Source organism: Ascidiella aspersa, chromosome 2 (assembly GCF_963924565.1).
Source record: "Ascidiella aspersa chromosome 2, kaAscAspe10.2, whole genome shotgun sequence".
In the NCBI taxonomy this organism is placed as follows: Eukaryota; Metazoa; Chordata; class Ascidiacea; order Phlebobranchia; family Ascidiidae; genus Ascidiella; species Ascidiella aspersa.
Window position 1 is genome coordinate 12,465,861 of NC_139448.1, and position 17,900 is coordinate 12,483,760.

At 35.2% G+C, this 17,900-nt stretch overlaps 2 protein-coding genes across 2 annotated transcripts; both read left to right on the forward strand.

The window, feature by feature from the left end:
* Window positions 1-8,925: 8,925 nt before the first annotated feature.
* Window positions 8,926-11,142, forward strand: LOC146163734 (GPI-anchor transamidase component PIGS-like). The gene has a single exon (XM_083381701.1). The coding sequence runs from the start codon at window positions 8,956-8,958 to the stop codon at window positions 10,579-10,581; it is 1,626 nt and encodes a 541-aa protein (XP_083237827.1). The 5' UTR covers window positions 8,926-8,955; the 3' UTR covers window positions 10,582-11,142.
* A 17-nt stretch (window positions 11,143-11,159) lies between these two features.
* LOC146163735 (uncharacterized) lies at window positions 11,160-15,700 on the forward strand. Its single transcript, XM_083381702.1, has 8 exons — window positions 11,160-11,233; window positions 11,727-11,878; window positions 12,248-12,411; window positions 12,764-12,873; window positions 13,201-13,286; window positions 13,361-13,489; window positions 13,798-13,905; window positions 14,613-15,700. Exons 1-8 carry the CDS (start codon window positions 11,168-11,170, stop codon window positions 15,031-15,033), a joined length of 1,236 nt encoding a protein of 411 aa, XP_083237828.1. The 5' UTR covers window positions 11,160-11,167; the 3' UTR covers window positions 15,034-15,700.
* Window positions 15,701-17,900: the final 2,200 nt, after the last annotated feature.

The following is a 17,900-nucleotide window of genomic DNA, read 5'->3' on the forward strand; positions in this document are numbered from 1 at the left end:
ATTTTTGCCTGAAAAATAAATAAAAGTAAGAACAAGCAAATAATAGCAAAGGGCGAATTCAAGATCCTTTTCTCGGGGACATTGGGATTTTAAGACAAAATGTAGCACACAAGTAACCGTAAGAAACCGGCTTTTGTTAAGCAAACGCGATCGAAAAAGTTAAAATGGACCTTATATACACATTTAGGGAAAATCACAAAAATACGGTTTTATATGATCATAATTAAAATACTATAGATACATTTACTAAATTTATAAAGCAATATATTTATTTAGATTGGGTTGGCATTTTTTTATTTCCGAAAGTCTGTGTTACACGGTACTTCGGATTAAATAAACTCCTTTATAAAAGAGTAAAACTCGAACCAAAAACATTTCGCGTTTATGACTGTAGATATAGCAGAAAAAATACTTTTTAGGGCAGACCTGGGCAACACGCGGCCCGCGGGCCGGCCCACAAAGCAATTTAATCCGGCCCGCGGCTTATTTTCCTTAAAATACAAAGGCTAAGCGAAAACAAGTGGGAGTTTCGACATGTTTGGTTGTATCGTAAACACTTTGTCGAGGGACGGGTCTATAGTCATGACCCTGCTAAATTCGATTTTTAGCCTGTTTTAAATACTAAAACGGAAATTGTTTTCGTGCTTTACGCGAATCTCTTCTGTCTTTTTCGTAAGTTCCATGCGATCTTTACAGACAAATACCGTCCTCTGCAATGGGGCAGTCTCTCTAACGAAAGTTTAACAAACTTAGCCTAATATTTATATTTTTGCGCTTCGGTCGAAAGTATCCCGTCTTTAAAATACTGTCCGTTTTCTTATCTCTGAAACATACCTATTCACATTTGTCAACCTAGTTTAGGTAATGCCAAGTTGTGTGTTTCTCCCGCTTTATATCCTCTTTGCAATATGGTAGTTTTACCGCAATTAACACATCGGTAACTTAAAGCCTTAAAAAGCAAAAAAAAACACTGTAAGTTTTCTTGGGCGAATTTTTTATTTATTTTAATCTTAACTTTTGGGTCAACACGCTCCACAACTTAATAAACGCCGATATGTCTAGCAATGAACATTTTTTATCTGTGGTCAATGCGTCACGTCCCCCTCTAAATCTAAATTAAAGTTTGCATTTTACAAAAAATATAGACGCAATTTTTTCGCGGTTCGCGCGACGTTTTCTCGCTTTCTTTGAATTCGACTTCAATTGCAAATTTTCGCAGAACTCCAAACGTACTAACAACAAGTTCGTTAGTTTATTTGTTTTATACCGCCAGAGTAGCCGTCATATTGCGTGTATTTGAGATCCTATTTTTGACCCGGCCAGCCACAACATGTAAAGTTTCTAATGTGGCCCGCGGTTAAAAATAATTGCCCTTCCCTGTTTTAGGGGAACATAGCCTCGTGCTTGCCGTCCCGTGTCGGCCGCAGCAATCTAGGCAAAAAAAGACATTTTGAAAGGCGCATTGAATTTCAAGCAAGGTAGGCTATTTATTGCCTTCGAAATTCAAAAAAGAGGATACGTATTAACTTAGAATTTAACATGTTTCCAGTTAAATCAATACCTTCTAAAATACATGACGTGGACGTGTTTTTATTGACTTAATTTTGGTGAAATCAGTGCAATTGTATTTATTTTGTCCACCTAAAATAGTGTACGTACTATATGCGTATAGTATTAGTTGATAACATAACCTCAAGTATAGCACAGAATGCTACAGGGGAGTTACCCTCGATTAAGAACAATCTAAGAGCGTAAGTTTCTTTTGTTTCTATATACAAAATAAATAAAATATAACGCCACTAAGGCCCGTAACAAAGTTTCAAACTTTGTTTAACCCTTAACTGTTTACACAGAACAGTCTTGTTTGCTGTCTATTCTTTTACTGAGTTAACTTCCAGCTGTTTTTCCTCTAAGCTATGCAGCACATTTTTTAAACTTTTTAAACTAGTCCATAGCTATTGTAAAACAAATGTCCTGCCTAGCAGCAAACGCTTTGCCGCTCACCCCTGTTTTTAGTGAATCTCTGTTCTGTAGTATATATTTTCAGTCACGCACCGTATACATTTTCCGGATCGCTGCCCCTGGTAACCGAATAGCCCGCAGGGTGCCGACGCACTTGGCGTGACGTGACTATTGCTTCTTGAAGTGAATGCACAGCAGCTTAGCAGTACAAACCTGAACTCTTGCCCTGGTCAATGAGTAATCTTGCGTTTCAACTATTCCTCGAAACGCCTTTACAAACACAAACTGAACCGAGTGCAAGTGCACGGTGACATCACGTAACAAGTCCTTTTCAACGGAATGTTTGGTGTCGCAATAACAGTCCCACACTTGCCTAATTCTATCGGCTGCTGTTATTGCACACATAGAACCCATAGTCTAATTGGCTATTTCCTACGTTTTTGAATTAACAAAGAATGTCTCATGGCTTAACCGCTGTTTATTTTGTATTACAGCTTAATGTTGCTTATTGCTTTTTCGGTAACAAAAACATAGTACAGCTTAAATTCCAATACAATCTAACGTTAGTATTTCTACGTGTCTTTAAAATGGTCTAAAAACGGATATCCTACACTTTAGTCATGCTCGCTTACAAAATGGTATACGCTATACAGTTTCTGACTCGCAAAGTCCAGTATTACCACAGAAACCGGACTATACCTGTTGTGAATGTAACTGTACGCCTACAGTATTCAATTGCTGCTCCTCACAGTTATTATATTACAGGCAGATGCTGTACAATACGATGTGACGTCGACGCAACATCAAATTCTTCTAATTGCAATGCATCGCCATAACACAATCGCCGACATTTGTTACAAACGCTCATGCCTATGTATGTCAAAAACGTTCCCTCTTTCAACAGTTGCTTTCCCTACTCACACCACTTGGTCATGCTTTCTGCCTTTGTAAAGATAACTGCGTTTTAGCCATTCGGGATTTTTTCCCAACAAAACATTTGTTTATTTACTGCGGCTAGCAGTGGACGTATACCATAGCAGTCTGTTAATCAGTGACCACAGCCTACACAAGTTTTATGTTTCTAGACTTAAGTCTTCACTGTTTTTCGATACTTCGATCTTCTTGTGCAAATGTGTTAGTAAGAAAACATTTTGGCAACAATACCAGTTCACGTTGTGTACATGTAACTTCGTTTACATCAGAAGAGCGTATGTGGATGTGTTTTGCGTCGGCCGATAAAGCTATTCTAATCCTATAGTATGTGGTTTAATATCTGTTTTTTTTTTCGAAGCGAACACCAACGCATTTTTTATTATGGTTTCACGAAAGGTTATTTGGCGAACCTTGAATAGTTTAAGACAATGATGTTTGTATACTTTCAAAGCTCCACACTACAGTTTAAGAACTGTTTATAATATGTTAGTTGGACGGACCTCAAATCTTAACATTTTCGATTAAATATTGTGATGATTGTAAAGTGCCCATGCAAAACACGAGTTTAAAGGCGCCTTGGGTTAAAATGAAAAATATCCGTATAAACATAAGAAATATCTTCTTCCGTTATTTGTTTTGGGAATTAGTGCATTGTCTATTTAAATCTGCTTTGTAATCGTCTTACGACCTTACCTGATACTTTTAACCTGAGAGAACGCGCTCTATTGGGGATGTGAATTATTGGGCATCGTAAAATGTAAAACATTCTTTATACGGTGTGACTTACTAATCCGAAGGGAAAATAAAACGCGTACAGTAGGCCTGCCTATATTGCGCCATGGGTTTATGTATAACTAACTATTGTATGTTTAAGAGCGAAGCGTATTGGTTGCAAACGTATAAGCAATCAGGGTTTAAAAGAAACAAATTTTTGGTTAATGAATTAAAGTGCTTGATGTATATTAATTATTTTACTAATGTAGTGTTAGGGTACACTTTTTTAACGCCAGCCACCTTTTAATTCCACAAAAAGGTCTAATATGTATACAATATGGTTCACCAAACTGACAGTTCAGCAACCAATGATCTAGGTTTGATCTTGTTGGAATCCGTGTAAGGAACAGCTTTTAGGAATCTCGCTTTGTAAAATGACCATATTAAGCACAAAATTCCGCTTATCTTTATTACAACCCTGGTTGTATGGATGGGCCCCATCGCACTGACCTACTCTGTATAAGCTCTGTACAACAAAATAACGCAAGTGCAAATAAAAAAGGTTCCCTGAAAAATATTCAACCATTTATTTTATAGCTGGATTCCCACAAATCCTTCAACACACAGTGACCCGAACGCTGTATTTCCTTTTAACTGTTCTATTGTTAAAAAGCTTCACACGCCTTTACCTGACTTTTTTACGAACCTATGAAATACATGACATTTTAAAATCCGACCTATTGCCGTAAATTATTTGGCCTACATTCAACATGCAATAAAAAACCTGCGTAACACGCGGCCGTGGGTGCTAGCGTTTGGGCTTATCCAATAGTACACTCCGTTTGCTTTTTAGGGCGGTATTTTCGAGGGAACATTTTATTTTTTTACATAAATACATAACGGCTATACATTTTTGTATTGAACAGCGGTTTTCCTTACTTGTTTAGCTCGTTTTTTTAAAAACCTCAAGTATAACGCGATGGCTAATAGGCTACGCAAAACTTTCCATTGGCTTTTTCTGTGCTTTATTTTTAGAACATTACTACATTACGAACTTCCCCTTGGTTGTTCAGGCATTAGATTGAGAGGAAACAAAAGTTTCAAACAAGGCTAAATGTTTTTTAGACAAAGTATTTCTAATGTATTGTGAACAGAATTATTGGATTATCACTAAAACATGATAAGTCACGCTATGATTACTAAAGCAATTGCCATAAAAGTTTCAGACTACAATGTATATTTTTTAATATGCCGTAACAAAGTATTAAAATGTATCTAACAACGCCGCTAAATATCCTTAATACAGTATGAATAGACATTAGACATGCCTACTTTTTGCTTTCACAGTTTATTGGCAATCGTTGCCAAAATGTTGTATATAGATTAACCGATAATTAATATTACAGTAGCCTTCAATATTACATCATAGGTGCTTTTATTAGCGCCATTATAGGCACTGTGCTTCTTAGTGTATTTTGCTTTTTACACTAATTTATCCTGGGAACATAATTTGTGCGTCCCATGGTGTAGCAAAAGTAGTAACAGCAGCAACAATCGACAAAGTATATCGATCAGACGCTGAGGTACTAATGTCGCATTGGCATTTCCATTTGTCAATTAAGCCATCCTGCAATGTTTATTAATAGGTACGTAATATGCTTCGTCAGAAGCTCGATACGCTTCTGTTGTCACATGCGACTTTCGTTAAAAGCTTTTGTTGGTTTATAGAAACACCGGCGGCGAACAGCCAATAAACGTCCAATAACGGGAAATCTCCGTTGGGAATCCTGCCCTTGTGGAGAACGCTTCTCACGCGAAAACTATCGTGTGCTGATGCTCAGTGAAACGGATTTAGAATTAACCCAGGCCAAATTGCCAATCCGAATCCAGTCACAGCGTACCGGCAAATCTCGTTCTCTGTTAACTGTTTGTTGTCCTAGATTTATATTCACGTTTAAATTCGTAGTTTCATAAAGGTAATTTCCACCGGAGTAAATTCAGAAAGATAATGTTTACATAACGCCTACTTTTTTATTTTCTGCTAAGCAATAAACGTAGGCAGAACAGAGTTTCCTTGCTTCTATAACTCACGCCCCTAAAATACCACAAGAATTATACCGTCCCAATTATACCATCCCACAAATACACAAGATAAAATTAAATTCAACAACAATGGGGTAGAATTAAATTTAAACTTGGTGTAAAGATTAGTTTCAATTTGTTAGGTTAGTCCTAATATGTCTGTTAATTCTTTCGCCTCTGCAAACAGTACGCAATATAAGCAACCCAATCGTTCTAACACAAATACCAACTTCCGCAATCTATTAGGGAGCTGATAATGCAAGCGCCAAACTGAACGATGCGTATTAACGTTGTTGTGATTGATAAGGTTTATATCAAAGATATCTGCAGCTTTCTGATTAACGTAAATACTACAGTCCGTTAGATGCGCTAACAGTCAACAGAAAACTAAACTGTCCGGGTTAACAACACTGATATAAAATTTCCTGTAATAGCGAATACTAACACTTGGTATTTCCAGATTCATAAGAAACTCTAATTCTTATATAATTTTTTTTTAATCCTAAGCCCAATTAAACAAGTTAGCTTAATTACGGTGGTGATATGAAGACATAAAAATAACTTTTTTCGATAAACTATTAACTGTTCTCGATAAGGCTTTTGCATTGCAAATAATTTTGTCAGTAGGCTGCGTTGGGATAGCTTAGCACTTTATTCCTCGTGCATGTGAACTGTGAATGTGGGACGAAATTCGTGCATGAGCCTTACTTAATTTGGCACGTTAGTGACGTAACCTCGACTTTGGCTGTAGAAATGATCTTCATAATCGGTAGTCCCATGCACAATGTGCGTTATGTAGAAATGATCTTCATAATCGGTAGTCCCATGCACAATGTGCGTTATATAACATACAAAATAATAGCCGATTCGGAATTTTCGTTCAGGTGATATGGGAATTTTAATGCATGATGTCTTACAGTATAACTAAGTGACGAATAACGTCAGGTCATCAAACAAGTTACTTTAATAAATTTAAAAAAGGTTACTTGTGTAAGATGTCTCGTTATGACGTAATTTTTTGACGTCATCTCTAATTTTTTTAATCGTAACATAAACAATTTTTTATCGTCCCTGTGAGAAAATGACTTTACTCTTTCCTTGGTCTACATAAAATAGGATTAATTGTGCAGAACAACTACAAATATACGCTATAGCACGTTCTGACCGTATGCAGAAAGACTTATTGAACTTTGCTTAAAGTGCAGAACCATTGCTAAAACTTTTCGACGCTAACCGGCGAAAGTCGTCATTCTAAACCATTTTTGCAACAAACTATAACGCCTGTATGTTTAGTCATTCGAAATACAGTACCGGTATTTAACCTTCTTACCATAATTGCGTATAATCTGTTTTACAATATATTTTGTTGCCGCTACCACTTTGCACAGCCAGGTGGCCTCAAGTAATTTCAGCTATTTATACCATTCGGTCAGTCCACCAAACCTATAATATTATTAAATTGCTAATATTTTGAAATTTTTGCTTATGTAGCCTACGTATCTCGATACTGCAATGTTATCATAATTAGAATAGAAACAAATATAGTAAAGAAACGGTTTCGCCATTTGTAAAACGTTTGAGCTGCAATATTTAGTTGTTTAACACAAAATAATTTAATCCTAGATGCCTGAAATGAAGTGTAAGGGTTTATCTATTTTCAGTGCCATTTTGTTATAGCCCTAATATCCTCGCGAGATAATAAACTATTTAAAAATGGTTCTTATAAGCTGCGGTTACTTTAGAAGAGATCGGTCACAAACACTCTCACGGGTGAGTTGTGGTCAAGCTTTTGTTAAAAGTCGCATACAAAATCAATAGATGCGTTTCAAAAGACAAACACCAACCAAACCTTTAAAAGAAGATAAAAAATGTATGCTATTTTGTATTTCGTGAATACAGTTCATGTGATTTTGGTGCAGCCATTTAGCTGTGGAACAGTTTCAGTTATACATAAAAAAATAAAATCGGACCTAAAACAAATTTTATATTTCATTTGAAACTATTATTATAAAACTGGAGTAACCTAAACCTTTGTTCAGCGTAAAGCTATTAAAAGTGTATAAATATACCAGAATTTCTACGCTAAAGTGCTTATGTCATGCTTAACTGCACACTTCAAGAAACGGCGCCGGTTGAACGCTAACCCGTTTGTGTGTTTATGTTCTCGTTCTTTGTTGTTCATCGAACGCCACCTTAACGTTGGCGCCAGTGTAGTGTTTCCCAATCAGAACTTATGAGCATGGTCACATGCGTGACTTAGATACAGCACAAGCATAAATCTTGACTTTCCTTATCGGTGCTGCTGTGCTTTTATAGACCCTGCACGGCCGCAATCGTCTGGAATCCTAAACGGCAATACATTAATAAAAAAAATTATAAACTTTTTTGTTTACAAACAGAATCCGTTATTTAGTCAAATAATATGCTTAAAAAACAGCTTTACTACTGTATTGTACAACTTTTTGCTCTACAATATATGCCACAAATGCAATTTTTATTGTAACACTGAAATTTCTTGCTAAATTATGTCACTGACGTAGTTTTGGGCTAGTCTGTAATCTGTGGCCAGGTGCACATTTAAATGTTTTTCTAAACATACATTGGTGTGCACACCTGAGCTGCGCACTTGAATTTAATACAGAAAATTTGGTTCTGTACACCCAAAGTCTCGTTGTGAAGTGGCATCAAATGCAGACTGGGCAAAGAATAAAGGCTAAACGTCTTTGGCAGGAAGGCATTGGAATTGAATCAGGCCCAACACATATTTTGTCTATTGCTTTTAAAATGGAATGTTGCTCTTCCTAATGTATTTAGTTAAATAGTAAAATATTTGGCATTACAATTAACTACTCATCCACTAACATTTGATTGCCCCCCAATTATTTCACCAATGTGATTTGAATGGGTACTAAAGGATATATATATAAGTTTTAAATATCATCTGTGGCGGTGTTTCTTAAATATATTTTTGTTTCAGAACTCATTATCAATTCACATTTTGTGTAAACATTTTGGTTGCACATATCAGGGGTTGCTTATTTTTGCAAGCACTTTATAACCGCACTAGAGTTCAGATACAGAACAGAATTAATGTGCTATACAATTGTAAAATAGAAATGGTGCACGCTTTTAAGCCTTTTAATCTACAACATAAGCTGTTGCTAAACGCTTCATTTTTTTATTGGTAATGAAGTTATGATATGACATAAATATATTTTTATTGTACAGGGCTAACAATAGTAGTCTGAACTTGGCACTTTGAAAATGGATGCAGTAAGGGCAAGGTCATTTTTAAGTAATGACTTCAACAGCAAGAAATCACAAACATTGGCGGCACTTTGCATGGGTTTCTTTATGATTTGCATTGGTATTCCTATTTGGTGGAAAACTACTGTAGTGTACAGGGCTCCGCTGCCATTTGATGAGATATCCGCTCTCAATATGGACAACGCTGTTGACATTAAAGTAAGGATTGAAGTTGAGTGTGACAAGAATGATGATGGTTGCTCAAAAATATTGGAAGATTTTACAGGAAAATTAAGGAGTCACTTAAGCCAAACAAATGCGAACCCTAAAAATCATGTTACTTTTACCTATGAAATATTTGAACTTGGTGGTCTTGAAGGACTTGAAAAGGGTAATGTAATAAAGGTCCGACTTTTAATCGACCCAACCAAACCAGGTGGTATTGTTGTATCAAATAAAGGAATTATCACTTGTTTTTTCCACAACGCAAACAAAATTGATATAAATGCTGGTTATGTAGCTGATACTATAAAATTTAAATTGGTCAACGAACGTTTGGTTGAACAGATGGCGGAAAATATATACAGGTCTGATCAAAAAGAAAGGCACAATATTGATTTAATAAAAATGGTTCAAACCAATCCGAAATTTGAGCTCCTGTTCTCTCTGATTAACCCAGAACCAGATGTCCAGTTGGCTACTTGGGATATGGAATCTTTCACAAGGGAATATCTTGATCCAATGCTCGAAAAACTTAAGCCAGTTTATAATTTTCATGTGGGCTCCCAGATTTTGTACTTTACAAAAATTCCATATCGTCCAAAACTACAACAGGATGCAGATAACAATGTTTTGTATCGCTATTTAACTTCGCAACAACTTTCACTGGCAATAAATCCGATCGAAGGGCGACTTGGTTCCCAGGTGTCAACTGACCCTACTTTAAACTTTGTGGTCTATGTCACAGAGAAAAAATTTAAACCCCTTTTTATCAAAAAAGATGATGGTCAGTTGTCAAAAACAAATGCATTTTTGGTACCCAGATGGGGTTCCATGCAGCTTTACAATCTTGGAAACAACAGCAAGCCAAAAGAAGTTGCACAAATCGACCCAGCCAAGATAATGCTCCCCTTTGTTGCACATCTAAGGGTTTTGTTAGGTCTACACAATATTGAACAATTAAACTCGCAAGTTGTTTTAGAGCTTCCTAGTCAAGACGGAATTGCTGATTGGGAACTCAACTATCTTATGAGATTGCGTACAGTTGAGAACATTGCTACTGCAACACATACCCTTAACTCATTATCGCAACTTCTTAATGAAATAAGCAATATTGTGATCAATGATAATATTGCAACTGAAGTATATGCTGCAGTCAAGTCCATTGTAAGTGCCAAAAAGCACTTGGCTAATGGAAATCTTCTAACTGCATTGTCAGATTCCAAAAAGGCATTTGTGTCTTCTGAAACTGCATTTTTTGATCCAACATTGTTGGAATTGCTGTATTTTCCTGAGGATCAGAAGTTTGCCATTTATATTCCCTTGTTTTTACCAATTAGTTTGCCTATTTTAGTTTCTTTAATTCAGGCAATCAAGCGTATTAGAAAGGGTGATTTTGATAAAGAAAAAGACAAAAGTGACTAGTACGTCTACCGTGGGGCTTGTTTTAAAGTATCTTTTTCACTGTATTTACTGTTTAGTGTGTCTTGCTAAGCAAAATTGTTATGTTGGATAATAAGGATTTCAAATCTGGTATAAATCTATGTGATTGACACCCAGTATAGTTTTAGAAATAGCTCAAATGAACATTATTTTAATTTTTTTTGAAACAATAATATTATTCGGTAAATAAGATAAACAATAAATATTTTGCTTTTAATTTATGTTTTGGAATTCTGAAAGTCTGTTATTGTAGTCAAGTTTCTAGTTCCTACAAAAATAGTAACACTTATATTTAGTAATCGGACTTCATATTCTTTATTCCTAATTTAAGATTGGAAACCTACTATCGTGGAATAGCTAGTTACACGTTCCCTATTTATGAGTTTTGTTATTTTAATTACGTATAAATTAAATTTCTTTTTATCTAAGAAAATTAGAGTTTTTTTTCTCTACAGCGTTGTATTTTTGACTCTTTTTGTAGTTCGATTTTTGTTTTGTTGAATACAAAATAGATTTTACTTACCATATTTGTTATGCAAAGTTTGTTGTTGTCAGTAATGTTAAGGTAATGATTTGTAAAGTGTGTAAGAATGGAGACCTTATTGAAGATTCCCAGGGCCATGAAACCAACTTGGTAAGATAACACTATTTTCTGAAATTTAAATGACTTCAATCACTTATTATGGATTCAGATTGGTAAAAGTCAAATACTGTTTGTTGTTTAAATATTTGGAGTCACATTTAGTATCATCTTAGCATAATTAATATCATCTTTAGAAGCACAATTTTTTAATTTTTATTTAATGCTAAAATGTATTATCGTGTACAAAATTTCATAAATAAGGGTATTTGGGGTTTAACAGTTTTATCTTTTAACAGAATATTATTCCCGAATAAATTAAGTTGCATGTGGTATTGTCCTGCTTGTCAAGCCTTTTTAAGGGGGGAATACGTGTTACTCTTGGGGATAGTGCCTTTTAGTTTGTCAAAGAGCATGTAAAAGTATATTCAGTTCCAGAATCTTTCTAGTTTCTTTACATTATAAACAAATAGTGAATAAATTCTGCTTCTTGATAAAAGTGGTATAAACGTATGTATGTTTGTAAACATATGTGCTTTTTTACAAGGTATGTGTTAGTTGTGGAAGCATTGATCAAGATTCAAGTTCCTTCAACAGTCAAATAGTTGCAGAAAGTGATCCTGTTGGACGTGGAAATGCAACTAGTGTAACACTCCTGGAATCAAAATACAGGTTTAACTGCCAGATTGCTGGAGCCAGGTGAGCAACAAAACTAGTTGTTTTTTAACAGTTTTTTATACAAGACTATTCAGTTAAAGCCTTTGTTTGCAGTGATTCAGTTGCCTTAACGACTTTAACATTTAATTGTAACTTTTCATGAGAAATGTAAGGTTAAATTTAATTTTGTTGCCTATTTTATGTAAATAAGATTTAGTAAAATTTAATTGAATTATTAAAAACAGAAAAAATCATAATTTTTGATTAATTGGACACCACAATTTATAATAACTTACTTATAATATACATAATAACTTACTTATAATATAATATTCATAATAACTTACTTATTATAATGCTATTGCCAAATAAAGCTAAATTATTTTTACTATTAATGAGTGATTTTAACAGTTTCTCACAACGTTGTACAAAGTATCATGCTGCAATTGAAAGAGCTTGTGAGCAGATTACAAGTAACCACAAAACCATTTCACAAAGTGCAATTGAAATATTTGACTCCTTGGCAAGAAAACTTACGCTAAACAAAAAGGACCGGTTCAAGAAACAATTTGCAGGTGTCAACATTTAATCTTTTTTTGCTCATATTACTGTACCGAATAAAAGATAATAGTATAATATACTTTTATCTTCTTTATCAAATTTGCTCCCAGGTCACAAAAATTCAGTTTCATGCTGACAATAGTGTACAAAATTGCTGTTTGGGAAATAATATTTAATATTTTTAGACTTGCATCGATATAGAAGTTACTGTTATTTAATGTTGAATTCAATTATAATTAACATGTAAAATTACAAATGTTATAAAATAAGTATTTTTCTGGTTGAGTTTAGAATGTAGAGAATAACGCCACAATGTAACATATTCAATCCATCTCCTATATTACATAAATTGTTCATTGTTTGCAGCCAGTTGTCTTTACGTCGCTTTGCAGCAGCACAACATTATGGTTACGTTGGATTGTGTTGGAAAAGCAATGCAGACACCAATGCTTGGAATTGTTAAGATGGCTGCAATGGTAAGCCTTAGTTTTTGCTTTAACTACCCAGTGATTTATAATGTATTGTCAATTGTTGTTGTTTTTATTTTATAACATGACTTAAATATATTCCCTTAAAATATTGCATCTTCTTTTTAACAATCAGCAGTTTGTTTGTCTTTTCTTAATGTATGTAATAATAGCCAATAATAAAAGTCATTCTACTTTAATTAAAAATTTCAAAAATGGACAATTTATAAATTTAAAGGGCAAGTTGAAATAAATAAATAAATAAATTTAGGCAACTTTCACTAAAAACAATTTTGAAAAAAGAAATAATTTTGGTTTGTTTTTTCGGTTCACCAGCTTAAGAAAGAAGTAAACTTCCAGCCAGCACAAGTTAAAAATGTCATGGAGACATCCATATCTTCTCTGAACACAATGAAAAACAGGTGGGAACACCGTAATTACAAGGACTTTGGCATGTAAAGCCTATTTTGAAGTGAGAACTATTTTATTTTTGTAGGCCCGAACTTGTATCGAAAGCAATGAAAGTCGTTTACCTGTTTGAAAAGATGAATGTTATTTCTGGCAGAAGTAGGGAAGGGATTGGGTACTTAGCCGCTTATGTTGCCACAATATCAAATGAAAAACAGTAAGTAAAATTAAATGCTCTTTGGTGTAAACTAATTATATGTTCTTCTGTAATAATTATTAACTAATTCAGTAGTGTTGTAAATTGCAGTTTGCGCTATAGCTTGTTTTGGACTTGGGTTTGTGCTGCAGAGACAAGGTCAAAACTGAGATTTGATTATAACTGTGTAAAAAAATAAGACGCGGTTGTTGCTATATCAATTAAAAAAAACGCTTGTTTCTTTCTTGATAATTACGATAGTTGTACAACAACAACTCCATACAACTGCTCAGTTTTCCAAACTGTAATTTAATCAAAAATTTTTTTAGTTTGCCCCGTTGCACTAAACCTTCCGAATTCTGCAAATTGAACGAAATCAAAGTGTTCAAAAAAGACATGATGTCGTTTCGACAGCGCCTGTTTCTTCTTGTTAAGAGGTACGCCATGTAAAATAGTATAGTTGTATATTTGTTTGTTTTTCAAAACTGTATGTATTTGTTTGTTTACCACTGGCTGAACGCTCCCTTTACCATTGAGATACATTGATCGGTTTACCGATAGTATCGACTATATCCACTCCTACATAACATTTTTTGCAGATGTTTTACTATAAAATTAGCAACCATTTTATTACAAACCAATTCCCAATGTTTAAAGTTTCTGAAATTTGTTAGTCTTTATTTCTATGGCTGAATAATTTAGGAATTTTTCGGTTTGATGTTTTTAGCATCCAGTATACAAACTAAATTTGTATATGATGAACTGAGCGTAATTTGAACTATAGATTAAATTAATTAAAATTTTACAATAAATAAATAAAATAAATCGGTTATTGGTTGGCTTAAACTAAAAAAAACGATTATCTTTATTACGAAAAATGGGTATGAATCGATCTCATATGTATAACGTTTTCAATTATAATTTTAATGCTTTTTTTACGAATATTAGTTGAGGTAGACCGCGGCCAGATTTTAGCACGCCAGATTTACGTCTTCTGTGCGAACGAATAGTAATATGTTGTATCCTGTGCGCCGCAGTCTTCGACATAGCGTTCAGATTCTTACACACAAACAAGCTCATTATAAAGTTATTCTTCAAAATGCTCGTGTACACATTCGAATCGTTTTTGTCTTGCCTTACGCAGGCTGCCTTGGATTACCGCGTCCCAGGTTCGAATCACCCAGTACCACTGCTACATCGACGATCTTCTCACGCACGCCGACGCCCTCTTCGCCCTGCCGCCGGAGGAGGCGCCCAAGAGAGGCGAGCGTGCGTCAGAGGCGGCGAGGGAGTTCCCCGCGCACGAGTGTATGCAGCGGCTGGAGAAGGACCTGGACGAGAACCGAATGACTGAGAGCGAGTACCTGGACGTTCCCGCTTCGTACGCTAAGCGAAGGAAGGTGGAAGACGACCGTCCGCCGTCCAAGACCTACCCCGAGGCGTCGCTCTCGGAAACCCTGGACGAAAATGACCTGCCCGACTCCGAGCTGGGCGAGTATTTGCGAAGCAACGACGAAATCGACAGCGTTCTAAAAATACAATCCTTAATTGCAAAGGATAGCTGAAGCATTTTATATTGTAGGGACGAACTATATAAGGTCATTCTGCTGGCATTTAAACTACAACCGAGGATGCTGCGAAAAATGATGATTATCGTAAATAACATTATTCAACATTTCGCTTTACGCTTCCACTACAAAAAGTGTGCATACATTTGCGGCTGCTTGCCTTCTGATTTCATTTGCTCAGGAAGTTTCTCAAATTTGTCTTTTATTTGAAGCGTAATCCGTTGATTGTTCCAGTACTTTGATAATGCCAGTCAGTTGTCAGCATCATATTCTTATTACCCCACTATCAAGCTCTTAGTTTATCGCACAGCAATTGTTTGCTTAATATCCTTGCAAAGATACTTCATCTATAGATTTTTTTCTACAGAGTTTAGCTCTTTAACAGCCATTTCGGGATTTATACTACCTTTGAAATAAAAAAAATACATTATGACATTCACTATATCCGCAGAGCGTGTATATCGTAAACCTTTTCGTGGAGATTTACGAAGCATTTTTGTTTCAGTTGTTACTCATTGCGTATGAACGCGTTGATTTTTTACACGTTTGATTTCTTCAGCTGTTATTACGTTTGTTTGTTTTACACTTAAGTTTCGTTAAATGTCTTTCGTTGTTGTGCCACTTTGTTTCGCACTGTGTTACTTATGCGTGGACGATACATACACTGCCGTTTACACGCACAAAAAACATTTGTCGTTGAGCAAATTTAAACGAGCAGAAACAAGCATCTCGATTTTTGCGCATGTAAATGTTGAAACGAATGTCGATTCGTTGAAAAGTCTTAAATTGCTAATGAGTGCGTCAATTTCATGGGTGACCTGTTTCAATTCGCAGGCAGAAATTTAGTCAAAACATAACCTCATGGAAACAATGAGAAACTCAAAATTAAACGTTTCAAGCGGTAAAAATCTTACTGCAACTAAAAATTTCATTATTAACTCCTGAAGGAACATATCCATCACAAGTGTATGGAAAGGTGTTTAAGATTGATTTTGACTCGACCCAATTTATTCCTTGCAAAAATCACCGGATTTTTGTTGCTTTTCTAATTCTCCAGTTGGGTCTTAAGTACGGCCTGAATATTTGACAGGCTGGTGTTTAATTTAAGAAAAACCGATAGCTCTTGTTATACTTGCAAAAACTCCGCGATCTGCAGCCTATATTCAAAAGAGCCGGAAATATTTTACATAAAAGTATTATGTACAGTGTGTGTATTAAAGTGCTTCGACAAACAGGTAGGCTAGATCACCCAACTGATAAAGTAGGCTACTACTGTAGTAAAAGCGCTACCTGTTGTTTTGTCAGTGTTTGCAATTCTAAAATTAAAAAAAAGACAGTTGTTCTATTGCTTTTAAAAGTAAAATATGCAATGACACATGTTGCCAAGTTTAATGTTTTGTAACTTTTAGTTGTATGTGATAAAATTTGCTTCATATTCTGCCAAATTTTAAAGCTTCTACGAAAATCTCGACTATATTTGTTCAACAATATTTGCGCATTTTATTGTCACGCCACACCAATGGACCTACAATCACCCGAGCGACCAGTAAGGCTGTGAGCATACGTTGGTGATGGATTAAATAGGCTGTTCAGGCTTCCGTTCTTTTAGTTTTGGCTGCTTGACTCCGCGAAGTTGCCACCAACTGGCTTGTTGACGTTTTTTGTTGGCCGACTGCGACAGTTGCAGCCAGCAATAGTTCAGCACGTGTTTTTGACACGTTTCTGGTACTTCTGTCCCGCAGCCGTAATACTACCAAAACAACTGTATTAATGGACTGTTATTCGCTAGTTAACCTTTCTATCTTGGGGTTAGGAGTAAAGCAAAATATAAGTGATTGATTACGCAGTCCGCTGTTAGATATGTGAGCTCAAATTATAGAAGGAAGGCAACTGTAGAGAGCGATATCCCTACTGGATTTCAAAGTGAGGACATTTAAATAGCTGAAAACTTAAATAAGTTAAATGAGTTGATGATATATTGTTGAATAAATAAACTTTTAAAATAGAAAGTATTTCTTAACAAACAACATTAGTAGACTAGTCATTGTATGACTTTAGGATCACTTCAGATGACATCATTGAGCTGAAGTTATACAGGACAAGAAATATCAGCAATAGCGGATGAGTTGTTTTGTAGGTTATACTTTTTCACTCAACAAAAAAGTGTTCAAGTTTCGGATTATTAAAGCTATGTCAAAATATTGTTAATTTCACGAAATTAACAGTTTTAAAAACGGCGCGAATAAGAATTAGTTCGTCTTGCAGCGGCAGCCCCAGTTGTTTCCATTATTGGCGTTAGCTATTACAAAAACGCTAAATGCTATATTTTAAATATATGAAACCCTTTATCTATAGATTAGTATCGTTTTATTATGTTCAAAAACGCATAACAATCTCAGATTCAAAAACACGTCAGCATATTAGTGGGTGTACTAATGGATATGTTTTTCAACATTGTTTTGGTCCATAGCTGAGTACAGTCAGGCGCCTATTTGTTTAGGTCGACAGTTTTCATTAATTTTCTAGCTGGTAGCGTATGGAACTCGGGGTATGCGGAAATGCCCAGCGCGCAATGTTGCCTGGATTTAAGTTTGTTTACGTTTACGAAATAATAACCAATTGGCAAATGGAATGTCTACCTTACTGTACGTGCTTTTTGTTTAGAAGGGAACTAACTCTAGCGTTGTTTAACGGCAAAACTATTTTAGTTATAGACTTTTGTTTAATAATTTGTGTGTTTTTAGACTTCGATAAAAAGCTTAAATATAATACTGTGATTTTGGAAAAGCTTGTATGTTACACGAGAGCAAGTTTTGGTGCTTTATGAATGGGAAGCTTTCTTTAGTTGAATTGCTGTTAATTTT